Source organism: Canis lupus, chromosome 30 (genome assembly GCF_011100685.1).
Source record: "Canis lupus familiaris isolate Mischka breed German Shepherd chromosome 30, alternate assembly UU_Cfam_GSD_1.0, whole genome shotgun sequence".
Classification (NCBI taxonomy): domain Eukaryota; kingdom Metazoa; phylum Chordata; class Mammalia; order Carnivora; family Canidae; genus Canis; species Canis lupus.
The window spans coordinates 38,892,931-38,911,151 of record NC_049251.1 but is presented as its reverse complement, the minus strand read 5'-3'; the positions used below and the strand labels follow the sequence as shown (position 1 = coordinate 38,911,151).

General features: G+C 62.9%; 1 protein-coding gene across 1 annotated transcript in view; it reads left to right on the top strand.

Annotated features, from left to right (window-relative positions):
- Nucleotides 1-13,578, top strand: part of CSPG4 (chondroitin sulfate proteoglycan 4) — a 39,325-nt gene extending 25,747 nt beyond the window's left edge. Inside the window, 7 exon segments of the mRNA XM_038581046.1 lie at nucleotides 300-498; nucleotides 576-710; nucleotides 835-1,001; nucleotides 4,443-4,626; nucleotides 4,777-5,078; nucleotides 5,080-5,286; nucleotides 5,288-13,578. Of these exon segments, the coding sequence (XP_038436974.1) occupies nucleotides 300-498; nucleotides 576-710; nucleotides 835-1,001; nucleotides 4,443-4,626; nucleotides 4,777-5,078; nucleotides 5,080-5,286; nucleotides 5,288-6,568 (2,475 nt within the window). The 3' untranslated portion in view covers nucleotides 6,569-13,578.
- The last annotated feature ends 4,643 nt before the right edge of the window (nucleotides 13,579-18,221 follow it).

Sequence of the window (18,221 nt, the reverse complement as noted above, 5' to 3'; positions counted from 1 at the left end):
TGCCCAGGAGGCAGGGCCAGACGGTCGCGGTGCTGCCGCGGGTCGGGGCTGGGGGCTCTGCGGCGGGGAGAGCCTGGTGAGGGAAGAGCGGGGGGCTGGCCTCGCAGGACAAGCAGGATCAGGGCGGAGAGAAGGGAGCCTGGGCCCGGGGTGGCAGGGGAAGGTCACTGGGCTGGAGGGGCCCTTGGGAGGGGGACCCCAGGAGGACGCGGGCCTCGGTGACCACCCAAGGCCTGAGCTGAGCCAGTGGGAGTGCTCCGCTCGGCGGGGACGGAACCCTCACGGGCCTGTGTCCCCAGATGTGGGAGGGGGCCACCGTGCCCTTCCCTCCGGAGGCCCTGAGGGGTGCGGACAGCGACTCGGGCCCGGAGGACCTGGTCTACACCATCGAGCGGCCCAGCAACGGGCAGGTGGTGCTGCGGGCGGCGCCAGGCACCGAGGTGCACAGCTTCACGCAGGCCCAGCTGGACGACGGGCTCGTGCTGTTCTCACACAGAGGTGGGTACCGCCGGCTGGGGCGCCTGCGGACGGGGACCCGCGGGGGCCAGCGAGACCCACTCTACGCCCGTCCTCAGGAGCCCTGGACGGAGGCTTCCGCTTCAGCCTGTCCGACGGCGAGCACGCTTCCCCCGGACACTTCTTCCGCGTGACGGCCCAGAAGCAGCTGCTCCTCTCCCTGGAGGGCAGCCGGACGCTGACCGTGTGCCCAGGTGGGTCCGCCCGGCGCGCTTGCCTCGTGGGCCCGGGGCCCGGCCCGTCACGCTGCCCCCGCAGGCGCACGGCCTCGCCCTGCCTCCTGGTCCGAGGCCAGCGGGGCCCTGATGTGTCTCGCAGGGTCGGTCCAGCCGCTCAGCAGCCAGAGCCTGAGAGCCAGCTCCAGTGCCGGCACCGATCCGCAGCACCTGCTCTACCGGGTGGTGCAGGGCCCCCGGCTGGGCCGCCTGCTCCGCGCCCAGCAGGGCGGCACCGGGGAGGTCCTGGTGAACTTCACGCAAGCCGAGGTAGGGCCCCACCTCTACAGCCGCCACTAGACTCCCTGCGTCCTGGGAGCCACTGTCATCGGATGCCCGGGAGGGGGAGGGGACAGGACCAGGCCTTTGGGGTTCCTCCCCCCACCCACGGAGCTTTCCGCGCACCCCAACAAGATGGGATGAAAGGGAGTGGCCAGCAGGGGGCCAGGCTGGCAGTGCCACCCAGGGAAGCTGGGAAATGGCTTCGTGGCAGAGACTTTGTCCTGGCTTGGGGGCAGGACTGGGTAGTGTCTCGACAGCACCACTGTCCTGCCGTATTGAGTTGGGTGGGGCAGGGATCGGGTGTCCCGTTTTGCAGATAAGGAAACTGAGGCTTACGGAGGTCAGGCGACCGTCCAGAGCATGTGGTCGGTAAGAGGCAAAACCAGGATTCCGGCTGCTAACTACTAGTCCAGGCCTTTTTTTTTTTTTTTTTTTTTTTTTTATTATGATAGTCACACAGAGAGAGAGAGAGAGAGGCAGAGACACAGGCAGAGGGAGAAGCAGGCTCCATACACCAGGAGCCCGACGTGGGATTCGATCCTGGGTCTTCAGGATCGCGCCCTGGGCCAAAGGCAGGCGCCAAACCGCTGCGCCACCCAGGGATCCCTAGTCCAGGCTTTCTCTCACCAGGGCATGCTTGCTCCCGGAGCTCAGAGACCCCTCCTCGTCCTGCCTGTGACTTGGCTCACCCCAAGACACCTCCCGCCCCCGGGCATCCATCCTCCCACCCCACTCCTGGGGGTCTGTCTCCACTTCCTTCCTGCCACCCTTCAGCCTGGGCCAGAGGTTACAGCTGACAGTCCTTGTGGGTCACATCTGGCCCACAGATGTGTTGTATTTGGCCTGCACAAGACATTTAGTCTTTTAAAATTAATGGTCAACATATAACCTTTGGAGGATTTCACACACACGCACACACGCACACACACACACGCACGTACACAAAAACCTGATCTCCAGTTTCTTAAAAGGCTCTGTGCCCTCCTACAGCAATCAGCTGAGTAGCAACCTCCCCTTTCACCCAGGCTCTGCTCCCTCGTTAGAAGGATGGTGATCCCCTATTAGCTGGTGATCCCCCATTAGCGTGTGGGTGGCTCCCCCTTAGATGGGGCACTGCCCTCCAGTTCCTCACTACCCTGCGGTCCTAGAGCCTCCCACACGCTGCGACCCCAGTTTCCATCTTAGTATTGTGCAAGCCCTGTTTTTCTGCGAAGCAATACATCCCCCTCTCCTAAAAGGGGAAAACAAAAGATAAGCCAAGAGGACACATTTGGATTAGCAGGGGGAAGGGAGCATACTTTTTTTTTTTTTTAAGATTTTATTTATTCATGAGACACACAGAGAGAGGCAGAGACACAGGCAGAGGAAGAAGCAGGCTCCATGCAGGGAGCCCGACGTGGGACTGGATCCCAGGACCCCCGGGGTCACGACCTGGGCTGAAGGCGGGTGCTCAACCGCTGAGCCCCCCGGGCTGCCCAGGAGCGTACTTCTTTCTGGAAGTGAGGAAGAGCCCTAGGTGTGTAGCGTGCAAAGAGCCCCGGAGAACAGCAAGTGTGGCAGGATGGTTAGGAGGTGAGGTGGCAGGGGCAAGGGGTCAGAGTGGGATCTTTGCGGTCAAATGAGGAGCCACTGTACTCTCTGAGGAAGAACAGTAATCTCACATCTTAAAAGGCTCGCGCTGGCTTCTGTGTTAAGAACAACCATGGGGGGGCGGGGGGCGCCTGGGTGGCCCAGTCAGTTAAGTGTCTGCCTTCAGCTCAGGTCATGATCCCGGGGTCCGGGGTGGAGCCCCGCATCAGGCTGCCTGCTTCTCCCTCTGCCCCTCCCCCTGCTTGTGTGCTTGCGTGTACTCTCTCTCTCTGTCAAATAAATTAAAAACAAAACAAAACAAAACAAAAACAAAAACCACAGGGGGAGGGAGCGGGGCCCAAGCTGGGACACAGGAGGCTGTGGCGATAATCTAGGCCAGAAGTGATGGTGTGTAAGAGAGGGAGGAGTCAGGCATGACTCCAGGGGTTTGGGACTGAGCCACTGGAAGAACAGGGCAGCCATCCCGTGAACTGGGAAGACTAGGAGAGGCGCACGGGTCAGGAGCCTGCCTGGTGCAGGCTGGCTTGGAGGCGTCCCTTGGATATCCCCACGCAGCTGCCGGGAAGCAGACACGTGAGTCTGGAACCTGGGAGAGAGCATTCCGCGGTGGAGGTCGACGGGGGTTATCCGCAGAGCTGACCTGGGGGGGCATGCGGCTGAAGGAGGAACACGGGGGATGTGCCTGTAGGTAGAGAGGACTCTAAAGGCCAAGGTGTAGACGTTGGGGAGAAAGGGGGGCGCCAACAGAGGCAGGAGGAACCGTGAGGATGGGACGCGCTGGGAGCCAGTGGCTGTTAGAGGAAGGAAGGCACAATGATGCCAGACGCTGCCAAGCAGGAGAGTAACACAAGGCCCTTGGACCCACCAAAATCCTGGACAGAGCGCACTCGGGACAGCATGGGGGAGATCACAGACTATTCTTTTTGGAGTTTTGCTGTAAAGGAGAGCAAAATGGGGGGAGGCCTGATGACATTGGTGGAAAAAGCGAAGTCACAAGTCTTTAAGATGTTAGAGAGGGGGCGCCTGGGTGGTGCAGTTGGTCAAGCATCCGGGTCTTGGTTTCAGTGCAGGTCCTGATCCCAGGGTCCTAGGATGGAGCCCACCTTGGGCGCCGTGGTCAGCACAGAGCCTGCCGGAGTTGCTCTTTCCTCTGCCGCTCTCCCCTGCATGTGCCTGTATTCTTGCGCACGTGTTCTCTCTTTCTCAAAAAATTTTTAAAAAAAATTAATCTTTAAAAGAAAAAAAGATGGAAGAGAGAACAGCATGGCTGAGTCGTGATGGCAATGTTCCCTTTTGCGGGGAAATCGTCACCGTAGAAGAAAGAAGGGCGATGGTAAAACTGGTGTCTTCAGGGCGGGAGACGGGCAAAACGGGAAGGACCCGCTGTGGAGACCCTCGCCCATAGGGCATGGCTTTCCCTAGGGGCTCAGAGAGGCAAGGTGGTTTGCCTGAGGTTGCAGGGCGCAGAGGTGACAAGGCACCTGGCTGCAGAGCCAGCCTCCTCACTGCCAGCGGCGACCCAGCAAGCTGGTGAGGGCGGGCTGGGGTTAGGGACCCACAGCCAGGTATAGGCCGGAGAGCGGAGAGTGAGGCTGGACACCGGGGACCTGTGGGCGCCACGCGCGGAACCTGCCTTTCGTTTCAAAATGTGCCTCCATCCCTGGGTGGCTCAGCGGCTTAGCACCTGCCTTTGGCCCAGGGTGCGATCCTGGAGTCCCGGGATCGAATCCCATGTCGGGCTCCCTGCATGGAGCCTGCCTCTCTCTCTCTCTCTCTCTTTCTGTGTCTATGATAAATAAATATACTAATTTAAAAAAATGCGCCCCCGTGTCCCCGCAGGTATACGCGGGGGATGTTGTGTATGAGCACAAGATGCCTGCTGAGCCCTTCTGGGAGGTCCACGACGCCCTGGAGCTCCGGCTGTCCTCGCCCCCCGCCCCCGACGTGGCCGCCACCCTGGAGGTGGCCGTGTCCTTCGAGGCCGCCTGCCCGCAGCGCCCCAGCCGCCTCTGGAGGAACGAGGGTGAGCAGCGGGATGGGCCGCACAGCGGCGGGTGAGGGTGGGGACGCGGGCGCGGGGCGCGGCGAGCGAGGGCAGGGCGCGCTGGGGAGGGGACGGGACCCCTGTCCTCCGCCGGGGGCGCCTGGTCCGACGGCCTGCGTCCCCCCGCAGGTCTCTGGGTGGCCGAGGGCCAGCAGGCGGACATCACCAGCGCCGCCCTGGACGCCTCCAACCTGCTGGCGCGCGTCCCCGCCGCGCTGCGCGCCCGGCACGACGTGCTGTTCCAGGTGACGCGGTTCCCGGCGCGGGGCCGGCTGCTGCTGGCGGGGCGGGCGCTGCACGCGGGCCGGGCGCACTTCCTGCAGTCGGAGCTGGCGGCGGGGCTCCTGGCCTACGCGCACGGCGGCGGGGGCGCGCAGCCCGACGGCTTCGGCTTCCGCGCGCAGCTGCAGGGCCCCGCGGGCGCCGGGCCGGGCGCGCTCCCCGCGCTCCCCCGCGCTCCCCGACGAGGCCTTCGCCGTGCGCGTGGGGGCCGCGGCGTCCGAGCCGCTGCGCCTGCCCCGCGGCTCCCGCGCGCCCGTGTCCCGCGCGCAGCTCCGCGTGCAGCTCCCGGGCGCCGCGCCCGCCGACGTGCAGTACGAGGTGCGGCGCGCGGCCCCCGGCGGCTTCCTGAGCCTCGCGGGGCGCGGGCGCGGGCCCGGTGCGCCGCTTCTCGCAGGCCGACGTGGACGCGGGCCGCCTGGCCTTCGTGGCCAACGGCAGCAGCGTGGCGGGCGTGCTGCAGCTGAGCGCGTGGGCCGGCGCCAGCCCGCGCGTGCCCGTGGCGCTGGCCGTGGACGTGCTGCCCGCCGCCATCGAGGTGCAGCTGCGCGCGCCCCTGGAGGTGCCCCAGGCGCTGGGGCGCTGCGCGCTCGGGCCGCGGCAGCTGCGCGTCGTGTCGGACCGCGCCGAGCCCGAGGCCGCCTACCGCGTGACCCGGGCGCCGCGCTTCGGGCAGCTCCTGGTGGCGGGCAGGCCGGCCGGCGCCTTCAGCCAGCGGCAGGTGGACCGCGGCGACGTGGAGTTCGCCTTCACCGACCTGTCCTCCCCGCGCGACCGCTTCGCCGTCCTGGCCCACGCGCGGGGCGCCAACGCCACGGCCACGGTGGACGTCACGGTCGCGGCGCTGCTGCGGGTCGGGCCCCGGGGGCCGTGGCCGCAGGGCGCCACCCTGCGCCTGGACCCGGCCGTCCTGGACGCCGCCGAGCTGGCCAACCGCACGGGCGGGGAGCCGCGCTTCCGCCTGCTGGCCGGGCCCCGGCTGGGCCGCCTGGTGCGCGTGGCCCGCGCGGGGCCGGAGCCCGTGGAGCAGTTCACGCAGCGGGACCTGGAGGGCGGGAGGCTGGGGCTGCAGCTGGGCCGCGCCCCCGGCCCCACGGGCGACAGCCTCACGCTGGAGCTGTGGGCGCCCGGCGTCCCCCCGGCCGTGCTCTCCCTGGACTTCCACACCGAGCCCTACGACGCGGCGCGCCCCTACGGCGTGGCCCTGCTCAGCCTCCCCGAGGAAGCCGGGGCACCCGACAGCGGCGCCCCGGCCACGGGCCAGCCGGGCGCGCCAGGCCCCAGCCCCGGGCCCACCGCGGCCAGCGGCGGCTTCCTGGGCCTCCTGGAGGCCAACATGTTCAGCATCATCATCCCCGTGTGCCTGGTCCTCCTGCTCCTGGCCCTGCTCCTGCCGCTGCTCTTCTACCTGCGCAAGCGGAACAAGACGGGCAAGCACGACGTCCAGGTGCTGACCGCCAAGCCCCGCAACGGCCTGGCCGGCGACACCGAGACCTTCCGCAAGGTGGAGCCGGGCCACGCCATCCCGCTCACGGCCGTGCCCGGCCAGGGGCCCCCGCCCGGCGGCCAGCCCGACCCAGAGCTGCTGCAGTACTGTCGGACACCCAACCCCGCCCTCAAAAACGGCCAGTACTGGGTGTGAGGCCTGGCCCCGGGCCCAGATGCGGATCAGGCCAGGGACAGGCTTGCTCGGGCCCCGGCCCCGTCGCTCCCGGGCCCCCCGGGGCCGCTGAGCATCCCCCAGAGCCGGAGACACCCGGGGACGTCCGGGGCGGGCGGCGCCGCGAGGCAGTCCCAGGGGCCCGGCACCAGGCAGCGGCAAGAGCCGGGGTCTCCCCAGCCTTCTCCACGCCTGGAGAATTGCGAGGGGGCCGAGGTCAGGGCCTGGAGTCCGTCCCCCTGCCCGGGAGCCGGGTTGAGCTGTCAAAACCAGGGTGACCTCCTAGATATGTCAGGACTCTGGATCCTGGGCCTGTGATCTTCGGTAAGTCACAGCTGACCTGGGCTGCCGAGAGGGCAAGGAGAGGACGGGGCGGGGGGGGGGGGGGGGGGGGACAGACGGGGACTCCCGGCTTTCCCACGCCAGACCAGGCCTCCCTTTGTTTCTGCCCCAGAGTTGACGGGAAAACTTTTTCCCCTGGTTTTTTAGGGAGACGGTATTCCCTGGAGCAGAGGGCAGGAGGAGGGAGCCCCTCCCCTCTCTAGGAGACATAAGCCAGTAGAATAATATATTCAGGGTGCAAAACGGGGTGGGTTGCTCTGGGGCTGGGTTTATTTAAGGGGGACTGCCGGGAAGCTATTTAACACAATGTCGAGCTAGCCCAGACCCATGGAGCCCCTGACAGTGTGGGATGGAGGAAGGTCTGAGGCCGCTTCATACCCAGAGCCCCACCTTGACAGGCTGAGGGCTCGGGAGGCCCCGTGGGTCTGCGGCCATACTGGGGCCAGGCCAGGGGCCACTGCAATGCCTGCGCTCCCCCGAGGACGGGGTGCGAGCAGTTGGGCGCACTCAACTCCATGAGGCTTGGATAAATGGTGCTGTGGAGGTTCTGGACAGCTGTGTGTTGTTTGTCTGACCATGCACTGGGCCCTTCCTTGCCCACACCGGCCTGCACTCCCCTGGGGCAGGCCATCCCCCCGGGCCTCTGCCGGCAGGCTGCACAGGGCCACGGGAGCCCCCAATTTCCACCTCCGGGGGCCTTTCAAATCCCCTCTGCCCCCACCTGTGTAGGAAGGTGGGCCGGTCTTTATGGGACGGGACTAAAGCCCTTCGGTTTAGTGGAGAGAAGCTAGGCCCCCTCTGAGAAGCTCAAAGAAACCGTGAAATCAGGAGATGTATTCCGTGTCCCGGGCACAGATTTCTTGGCCCGAGTTTTGGCCTCCACAGCCTCGACCCTTTCCACCTACCTCTCAAGAGATTGGAGCAGCAAATGTCAGGAGACTGAGGGGGACGAAGGGATCCCACGGCTGGGACCTGGTGTGTGGGGGAGGCTGCGGGGACCGCCACAGGTGCCTTCCCTTGGCTCCCCGGACGTGTTCACAAGGAAGATTTCTATTGCTCTCCACCCCCACAAGACCGAGGGTGCTCCTTCTCCAAGGTAGGGTAAGCAGCAAGGACTCTGAAAACCCCACTGTCCCGAGAGGCCATCATCTGGCTAGAGATGGGTTTGAGATACAGGGTCCCCAGATGACCCTCTACGAGCTGCTAAAGAGCCACCACCTCCTGCCCCTCTTCCTTCGAGGGTTGTGGGCAAGAAGGACAGATTCTGGATCCCAGATGATCCCGCCCCAGCAGGAAGCTGAAGTCCTCAGGGGAAAAGCACGGGAGGTGTCTGAGCTCTGGGGTCGGGAGCCCAGGGCCTGAGCACAGTCAGATTGGGGGTGGAGAGCCCCAGCCAGCCCCTGACAGCTGACCGGTGCCTCTATCTGTAACATCTGAACCAGGAACCAGGGCAAGAGAGGAAATTCCCTCTACCCCCTGTGCTGCCCCTAGCGTGCCCTGCCAGGAAGCTTCCCAGCACCCCCTTCACATCTCGGCATCCCCCGAGGCCCTCCTCTGCTCACAGGATTTGGGCAGGTCACACATCGCGGTATATATCACTGCTCAGAGGGCCCCCGGAGGACCAAGGGCAGGCCGAGAATCAGAGCGGGTCAGGTGTCGTCCAGCCACGCCGCGGGGCAGTCCTTAGAACAGACCAGACCTCAGGGCCCAGCCGACTCTTCTTGCCACACCGAAGAGCCGGCCCCCAGAGACCGCGGCCAGGGGTCCCCGTAGATGGGGCGGCTTGAAATCCTGGCCTGGCTGCCTGCTACAGCCTAGGCTCCCCGGCACCCCTGGGGCCAGCCTCATGCAGGGGGCCCTGCCAAGGACGTCTCCGTACCACACCCCATGTGCTCCTGGAGCTTGGGGCCGTTGGGGCCGGATCCTAGGGCCCCAGTATCTGGCACCAGTCTCCACCAGGGCGACTAGTTTCCCCGGGAGTGTAAGCAGAGACCCGGGTGACAGACCCGCCAGGCAGGATCTGGCCTCATCTCCGGTTTCCACCCCCCCCGCCCCCCCCCCCCCCGGGACTGACGACACCCTCTCTGTTGGCCCAGCGCAGCCACCCCCTCCCAAGGGAGCTGGCACAGGCTGACACTGCTCCGGCTCCCTGCGGCCGTGCTGGACGGGGCTGGCACGTAGGGCGCCGTGCACGCGGCTCCGCGAGGACCGGGGACGGGGTCTTTCACCGGAACAGCGGCCTTGGATCCCACTCCAAACGTGGGGCTCAATTTCCGTAAATCCCTCGCAGGCTTCAGATGCGCTTCCAGGGCCTAACGGGATTGCTATCCGCTCTGCCAAATAACCGCTGCCCCTCACTCTAAGAAGCCGTCTCCTCCCAGGCACGGAGAGAGGAGCCCAACCTGTGCACAGTGTTTAGGGATGTCTGGGAGCCGCTGACCCTCTTACACACACACACACACACACACACACACTGCACTTCTGCACGGCTGGGTACCTTTAGACCTTCAGACATAAACGCCCGCCTATGCCATTCGTACACGCACACGTATGCAGGTACACACAAACTTCGGACACAAGTACTCCTCACTCGTGGCCCGCAGTCCGCAGAGCTGGCCGCGTGGAGCCGAAGGCTAGGTGGGAGTCCTTGACCATCCGGAGACCCAGCCCGACCTCAGCAGAGCCAAGAAGTGGAACTACAGCAGGAGGGGTGCTAGTGGAGGGGAGCGGGGGAACAGGGTAGGGAGGGCCCAGGTCTTGGAAGTCCTGCCCACCACCCTAAACACTTGAGCCTCTTAGATGCTAACGAAGGGGCTCCCTGTGAGCCCCCCTCCTCGTACTAGGAGCTGGCCCTTTAAGTGGAGTTGCTATGGCAGCTGTGAAACCCACGGAGCCAGAACCATCCGCCTCCAATAGGAAGCCAGAGAACTGGATCTCTCCCCCGCCCCTGCTCCACCTCTCCCGACTGGGGGGGAAGTGCCAGGGCACTGGCATCTTCCTCTGGGCCCTGCAGATTCAGGTCCCTAAAGGAGTGGAGGCACCGGGGCAGCCCCCAGACTTCTCTGGGCAGGTCCTGCTCCTTGCCAGAACACGGGAGGAAGCCTTGGATGGAGCCAGGATGGGAACCTGACCTGCTGGACCCCTGTCCCCACAGCCCCCTCCTAGCCGAGTCTCTCCTGGTCAGCGCCATCCCTGTACAGTTACTGCTAGGATTAGGCGGGCATTGGCGAGGGGATCCTATGCCCAAAGATGCTGGGGGAGATGCACCCCCAACCCACCGAGTCCACCCAGACGCGCCCGTGGGTAACGAGCACCCCGTGGTGTGTGCCCTAACCCAGGCATGCCAGCTGGCCGCTGAGAGAGGCCCGGAGTGGGAAGGCAGCTGGCTCTGAGAGTGCTGGGTCTTCTCGCTGTGGGGCAGCCACGCGGCTGCTGATGCTGAGCATGCCCCCTCCCTCCTGGCCAGCGCCTGTGCGTCCCGAGGTACAGTGTCTAACTCATTAAGGACGCCAGCTCCGCAGGGGCACCCGGGTGGCTCAGTCAGGTAAGCATCCAACTCTGGATTTCGGCTCAGGTCATGATGTCAGGGTGTGAGATCAAGCCCCAAGTCAGGCTCCACACCGAGCACGGAGCCCGGGGTTAAGATTCTCTCCCTCTCCCTCTGCTCTTCCGCCTCCACACATGCTCCCTCTCTCTCTAAAAAAAAAGCAAGCCACAGCCTCAGAGGGCCAGCAGGATAAGTGTGGGTTGTGCTGCGCTCCGTCACAATGCAGAGGTCGCAGGACCCCCTAAAGACAAAAGTAACTCTTGGTTAAATCAACCAGTGGCCAACAAGGGACTTTCCTACCCAAACACAGCCTCAGCGGGGGGCTTGAGGGGCTCCCATGCCCTCCAACCTGGGCACTCCCAGCTCTGTTAGCCCAAAGCCTAGAGCTAATACCAAGGCCTCGTGAGGTCACAGAGGGCTCAAGCGACCCAGTCTCTGGGTCCTGAAGGCCCAAACTAGATGGGTTGTCAAAGGCTTTGTTGCTCAAAGTGCAGTCCATGGACCAGGAGCATCACGGGAACTTTTAGAAATAAGAACTCCTGGGACACCCGGCTGGCTAGTCGGATGGGCATGCGACTCGATCGCAGGGTTGTGAGTTCGAGCCCCACCTTAAGTGGAGAGATTACTTAAAAATAAAATCCTTAAAAAAAAAAAAAGAAAGAAAGAAAGGAAATGAAATGAGGTCTCTCAGGCCTCACGCCAGATCTGCTGAATCAGACTCTGCATTTTAACAAACAGTAGAGTTTAAGACACATGGACTTAAGTCCTCCCCCTTGACCTCTAATTGAAGAAACGGAGCTGCGAGAGGCAGGGACCGGGCCAAGATCATAGTAAGTCAGTGACAGAGCTACAAGGAGGTCAGACCCGGTGATCCAGGGCCAGAGCTCTGTCTGCCAGTGCGAGCTGTCCGTCCTTCTTCCCCACACTCTTCTGAGGTCCCTATAGCCCCTGCAGATTTGGGGGATAGGGTTCTGCTGTGGGGGTTCCTGCTCTAGGGGCCTCCACTGAGGGCAAGAGGGAAGCAGAGGACGAGGCTGGTAGCCAGGTCTGATCCAGTGGGGAGGGTCTGCAGAAGAAGCCCGCTCCCTTCCTTACCTCCCAAAGACCAGTTCCTTGGAGAGGGCGGGAGCCCCCTACCACCCTGCCTTCTGCAGTGCAGTTGGTCCCTCCCTCCCCACCTGTCCGGGCTGTACCTGCAGGGGGGGGCCAGAGGAGGGGTGCAGCCAAGGTTCCCAGTAAGTGCAGCGGGTGCCCCCCACAGTAGAGCAGCAGCAGCCAGCAGAGGAGGGGGAAAGGAGCTGCCTGTCAGGCCACTGCCCAGGCCTGGCCAACAAGGAGGGGAGGGGCTTCCGAGAGCACCCTGTCCTGTCCTGTCCTGTCCTGTCCTGCAGAGGGGTGGGAAGGAAGAGAGGCTGGACCACCGACTGTCCCTTCTGGCCCCCAGAACAAATGCTGCCTCCCCCAGCCCTGGTGCCGTGAGTGCCTTGGCGGCCCCTAACCGCCCTCCCCTCCCAGGTGGCCGAGTCCCCAGCAATACCCATAGTTCAATGCTCTGTGCCCATCAGGGCATTGTCCAGCCAGACCCAGGGCTACGTACATAGCAGATGTCCAGTAAACATCTCTTGCCAGAATACAGCCCCTCCCTTCCCGCAGTCTAAGGGGTCTCTAACCATCAATCCCCCCAGACCCCGTATCCTGGCTTCCCTCATCCCCAGGGGTGCTAGCACGGCTCCCAACTGCTGCTCTGGCCCCCAGACCCCTTCCAGGGCTCTGGTAGGCCTGACCCCAAGTCCTAAGTTTCTAAGGAGCAGTCTGTCCCTGCCAGGCTCTTCAGCACTCACCCCTCTCTTCCTCTGTACTCACCTGTGATGCTCTCCTGCCAGATACCTGGGGCCTAGCTGCTCAGAAGCACCTGGACAGAACATTGTGACCACACTGTATGTGGGAGCCCACCCCCTATGGGATCACACTGATTCCATGGGACAGGAGGAGGAGACAACCCAGACCCCCTTACACTCAGGCTTCCCCGGCCGACAGCTCCTCCTCAGAGCCTCCAGGAGCCCCAGGCCACTGTGCCAGCTGCTCTAACTACCGGAGGCCTCACCTGATGCCAACCTTCAGGGGCAGCAGCAGAGCTGAGCCCCAGGTGCTCCACCTTTACCTGACCCAGAGGACCCTGCATTCAATCAGAGGTCTGGGTGCCATCCTTAGAGGAGTGAAGGGGACCTTCACAGTCACACAGCAGACCTCCTGGAAGCTCAAAACCCTTCTGGATGCCCAAGATGCATCTTTCGGCACTGAGATTCCAGCCCCTAGAGAGGCATCAGGGCAAGTGTGTGAGATCCAGGGATGCCAGACAGGCTGGCCGGGGCACAGACCTCCCAAGAACCAGAGAGCAGCAGGGAGAACCCTGTTGGGTCTTGTTGGAGAAGGTGGAGCATTTTCTACAGGACTGTTGAGCAAGCAGGCAGGGGGTGAGGCTGCTGGAGCCGAGCACTCCTGGAAGGCTGTGAGTCAGGGCGAAGGCCTCCTCCTGAGTCAGCCCTGCTAAAGGGTTGCCCTGTGGGCGCGGCTCCTGGACTAGGCAACTGGGGTGGGGCCTGTGGACCCCGGAAGGTTCCAGGCCCCCGGACTTCAGCCCCTCTGCCCCATGAGCTGCCCTGAGAACCTCAGTCTGGGGATAAAACCCATAAACTAAAGGAGGGAGGGCACCAATGGTGATTGCGTCTGCCCGAGGAGCTTGGACAAGTCCACCCCCCTGTGGATGGGACGTGCGACCCTGGAAAGCACAGAGCCAGGCCTGGGAGAGCTGCTTTCTGCCCCCAGCCCCGCCTCCTGTCGTCACTGGTGCCCTGAATGGTACGAGATTGGTCAGCGTCCCCCCACCCCCACCGCCCCGCACCTGAATCAGACCCCGTGGAAGCAGTGCGACCGACCGAGGCTGCTTTCCAAAGGGTCAGTGTTGTGGCAAAGCTCTTAGAACAGCACCAGGCACATAGTAAATGCTCAATAAATGCTGACTATTATTATCAGCACTGCTATAATGGTGGTTATTATTGAATTGCCCGGCATATTATAGAAGCTTAATAAATGTTCAAATTGACATTATTGTTATTACTACAATTTATTACAGCCATCACAGAGCCTGGCGCATAGTAAGCGCTGGGTCCTGGAGGGCCGAATGCATCCTCCCTCCCCCACCCCCCAAGAGGGGCAACAAGGCACTCTCCTCTGCTGGGCTCTGGCAGGGAGACTGAGGTGCGTAGGAGGGGTCGAGTTCTGGCTAGAAGCTGGCACCTCCCTTCCTCCACCCACCCCCACTGATCCGGACCTCCGCGCGGTGGAGCCTTGACCGCAGGGAACCTGCCTGGCGGGTGGAGGAGGGCAGGGCGGGAGGCAGGGTGGGCCTAGGGGTGCCCAGGACACAGGGGCTTCCCGGCGAGGGAAGGACAGGGAGTGCCAAGCTTAAAGCGGACACGAGGGCAGGGCCAAGGAGACGTGGGGCCAGAGGGACGAGGAGACGAGCCCTGGAGCGGACCGGGGCTCGGGGAGCAGGCCGAGAAGCTCCTGTGGAAGCTCCGGGTCTGACGGGGAGTAGCCCCCTGGAGTCCAGCTGCTGCGGGGCTAGGAGCAAGTTCTTCCGCACTGGCCAGGACTCTGTGCCCAGGTGCCCCCCCAGTTTGAGCGGCTTCAAGACGGGGATCACCCGGGCAGCGTGAGGAGTCAGCCCAGTGGGAATACCACCGCCTCCCCCGGCTAGTGCCACCCAGCTGGGCGGGGCTTCGGGGCCAGGGCGGGAGGAGGCGGCCTGCTGGCGCCTGGGCTGGCACAGCCTCCGAGCCGGGAAGGCCACCCTGGCCTCGGAGCGGCCCCCTGGAGGAGTGAGCGGGGGCTGGAGCTTGCATCCTTCCCACCCTCTCTCACGCGCCCTGCAAGAGCCAGTCCCCGGATTCTGGGTGTGTGGGAGATGGTGTCAGGGAGGAAGCGCGCTTTCAGCCACCAGCTGCTGCAGCGACGTGCACACGCGCACACACGCACACGCGCCGCGTATTCGCAGGACCGCGGCAGCGCACTCGGCGTGTTCGGATGCCCTGACGGCGGCCAGCCTGTGCAAACCACAGCCCACACGCCACCGTCCCCAGAGATCTGAGCCACAGCCCCGCACACGCCCCCACTGGCCGTGTGAGCCAGGCACCATGCTGGGCCCCGGAGCCACGGCACCGAGCGAGACGGGCACCAGCTCCCCCGAGGCTGCTTCCTAACAGATATATTTGAAATCTAACTTTTGCACAGAAGCACTTATTTGCAGATGAGAACGTGTGATGCCTGGAGTTCGCCGGAAGCAAAGGACGTGGGGAGTAAATACATTGGCCAGGGTTACCCATTGCTGAAGCTGACATACGGACACAGGGGAACCTACTAGTTTCTCTATTTTTGTGTTTGTTTGAAATATACAGGTAGGGGACCCCTGGGTGGCTCAGCGGTTTAGCGCCGCCTTCGGCCCAGGGCGTGATCCTGGAGACCCAGGATCGAGTCCCAGGTTGGGCTCCCTGCATGGAGCCTACTTCCTCCCTCTGCCTGTGTACCTCTGCCTCTCTGTGTGTGTGTGTCTGTCTCTCATGAATAAATATATTTTTAAAAATTTTTAAAAAAGAAATATACATGTATACAGTTATCAGTTGGTAATAAAAGGAAGAACATATGGCGTGGCGAGGGGACCAGGACGGGGAAGACTCTAGATGGTCAGAGGCTTCTCCAAAGAGGTGACATCTTAAGCAATGGCCTGAATTAACTGAGGTTCGAAGCACACAAACATCGGAGAGGAAGACCATTCCAAACCCAAAGGGCCGGCAAATGCAAAGGCCCTGAGGTATAAGCATGCTGGGCTCACGTGAGGAGTGGCCACGAGTACAGCGGGTCTGGAATTCTGCAACCAAGGGACAGGGGTCCAAGGTGCCATCAGAACAGGCCCTCGGAGGCAGGAAGCCCTAGAGGTTGAAAGCAGGGTCAGACACGATTGGATTTAGAATAGTCTTTTTTTTTTTTTTTTTTTTTTCAAGATGTTATCGAAAGAGAGAGCACACGCACAAGTTGGGGGGAAGGCGCAGAGGGAGAAGCAGACACTCGGCTGAGCAGGGAGCCCAACGTGGGGCTCGGTCCCAGGACCCCGGGATCAGGGCCTGAGTCGAAGGCTGACACTTATGGACTGAGCCCCCCAGGCGCCCCCAGAATACGGTCTTAAAAGATCACCCTGACCCCTGTTGGACCAGCAGGGGCTGGTCAGGAAAGCAGAACAGGTTGAAGGCCGCGGCAGTTGCCCAGACTGGCACGGCGGTGGCCTGGGCCCGGCACGGAGACGGTGACACGGGTGGCTTTGGAGGAGCTAACAAGGCTTTTCTCAGGGACGGACGTGGACTGTGAGAGAAAGGAGCTCAGCGCGACTGCAAGTGTGGCCCTGAGCCTCAGGGCCAGGGGTGCGGCCTCTTCCACAGGGAGCACAGGGAAAAGCACAGGTGGCTCAATGCCTGTGGGGACAGAGTTCCACCCGGGGACCCGCACACAAGCACAAGGCCACACAGTGCCCGGAGCTCAGCGGCCACACGGGCAGGTGCGTGCACTCTGGGATGCCAGGCACGGGCACAGACCCCACTCCCCCCGCGCACCCGACCCCACATGGCAGCCCTGGGCCAGGGCCCCCCATCCTCTTCAACGCAGCCTCGCCACTCCCCAGACCCCGTCCTAGCATTTCCCTACCCAGCCTCACTCTCGCCCCCCACGCTGGCCCCTCAAGCAAGGAGGCTCCTGACTCAGTTCCTTTGCAGACGCCTGTGTCTTGTGCTTCACCCCCACTCCTGGTTTCTGTGCCCGGCCCTCTCCTCCAAGGCCGATCCTGCTCCCACACTCCAGCCTGAGGCCCTACAGAAAATTATCAGTCAACAAATATTTGCTCGGCGCTCTCTGCGGGCCAAGCCCTCTGCCCTTCCACCTGCTGACCCGAAGGCACGCAGCCACCGCCGGCCAATACCTGCCACTGGCCGCCCGTCTCCGCGCTCCCCTCCATTCCCAGCACTCGTGCGTCACTCCGAGGCAGGACAGCTGCCCCCACCTTGCCCAGCCTGTCAGCCTTGGAAGGGCACGGCTCTGTGCCCAGGAGACCTCAGCCTCCGTGCGCGGAGCAGCCGCACGGCCTTGCACAGGTGACTCTGTGCCTCTGAGCCTCTGTGTGCTGGGAAACGTTGGCAGTCACTCTCACCTTGCAGGCACCTGGGGACAAGATAACTCGGGGGAGTCACTGAGCCCGACACCCAGCATGTAGTACCATGTAGCAGCCGTTCAGCCTGAGCCGTCGTGCTGGGACCCCCCCGCCCCTTGCCAGCCTGTGTGGCTTTGAGGGTGCGGCCCACCCGGAGCAGCCCTGTGCCCACACTCGTGAACTCATGCCCCAGTATAACCGTGACAACCGTCAAATCGGTTGAGGAAGACTAAGACTGAGTAGTGGCCTTGCCTGAGGTCCCCGAATCTACCCGGGGAAGGCCTACCACGAACCTGCATCTCTGAACTCTCGGGCCATTCTCTCCTGCACACTCACGGTGTATGTGACAGCCAGTGAATGGCCCGATGGACTCCCCGCCCCTGGACTGACAACTACCGTGACGGCCAGGAAGCCCCAAGGGGTCCGCTCCCTGTGAAGTCATGGTGGCACCACGGGGCAAGGCTCAAGGTCTGGAGGAGGTCAGGGGCCTAGTCCCCGGCCCAGCCCTGCCACCTACCCACTGTGTGGCCTTCGAGGGCTCACTCACTCACTCAGTTTTCTCACTTATCAAGTGGGGTAACAATACTCTCGGCCCAGCCTTTCTCTGGGGCTGCTCTAAGGCTCTGCTAAGAGGCTGGTATCCCAGCTCCTCCTTACTGAACACCTGCCACGTGCAGGCACTGTCCAGCCGATGTGTTTCGCTCACGTAATCCTCCTAAGAGCCATCTGGACCTCCTGTTACAAATAGAGAAATGGAAGCATGAAGCAATTAAGAAAATATTCCCAGAACATCCCAAGTACATGTAGGGTAGGATTCGCACCAGGGCTCAGCCACTGCAGCCAATACCAGGGCCCTGCCTCTGGGTGGTGGAGAGAAAGGAAACAGGGGGCTTGTTGCTCTCTGGGGGCAGCAGGGCTGTCTAGGGGAGCTTCCCGCTGCCCCCGCCCATCACATTCCTGCCAAAATAGCAGCAAGGGAGACCAGGGCAGCCCAGAAGAGGCTCCACGTGCCTCCAGGAGGCCAAGTCCTACCTCAGGCACCAACGATTTGCCTCCCAGCTGGGGCGACCCTGACCTGGGTACTATCCTACACCAGCTCGGCCACTCTAGCACCTCCCTTGCAGGGCCCCACTTCCTGCTCTGTAAAATGATGTTGATAATCTCTTGCATGCAGACTGGTTGCGAAATACTCGCTGCCCAGTGTTTGCCGCGGTGCTGCGGGTGCCGAGAGAGTGCAGAAGCCCCAGAGGCTGGGAGATCCAGGAGCTGCCAGGACCTGGGCCCCTTCCCAGGTAGAGCCCCGAGGCGGCAGCCAGACCCCAGATGACAAAGGGTTGCATAGGACCTCTAGAGCCTCCCAGAGCTTCTTGTGCTTGAGCATGTGCTGGGGGCTATGGAATGCTGGCCATGAGTCCTGGGGGGACCACAGGCCACAGAAGGGACTTTTGGCAGTTCCCTGAGGTTCCCTGAGGTCTACAGGTATAGGGATGATT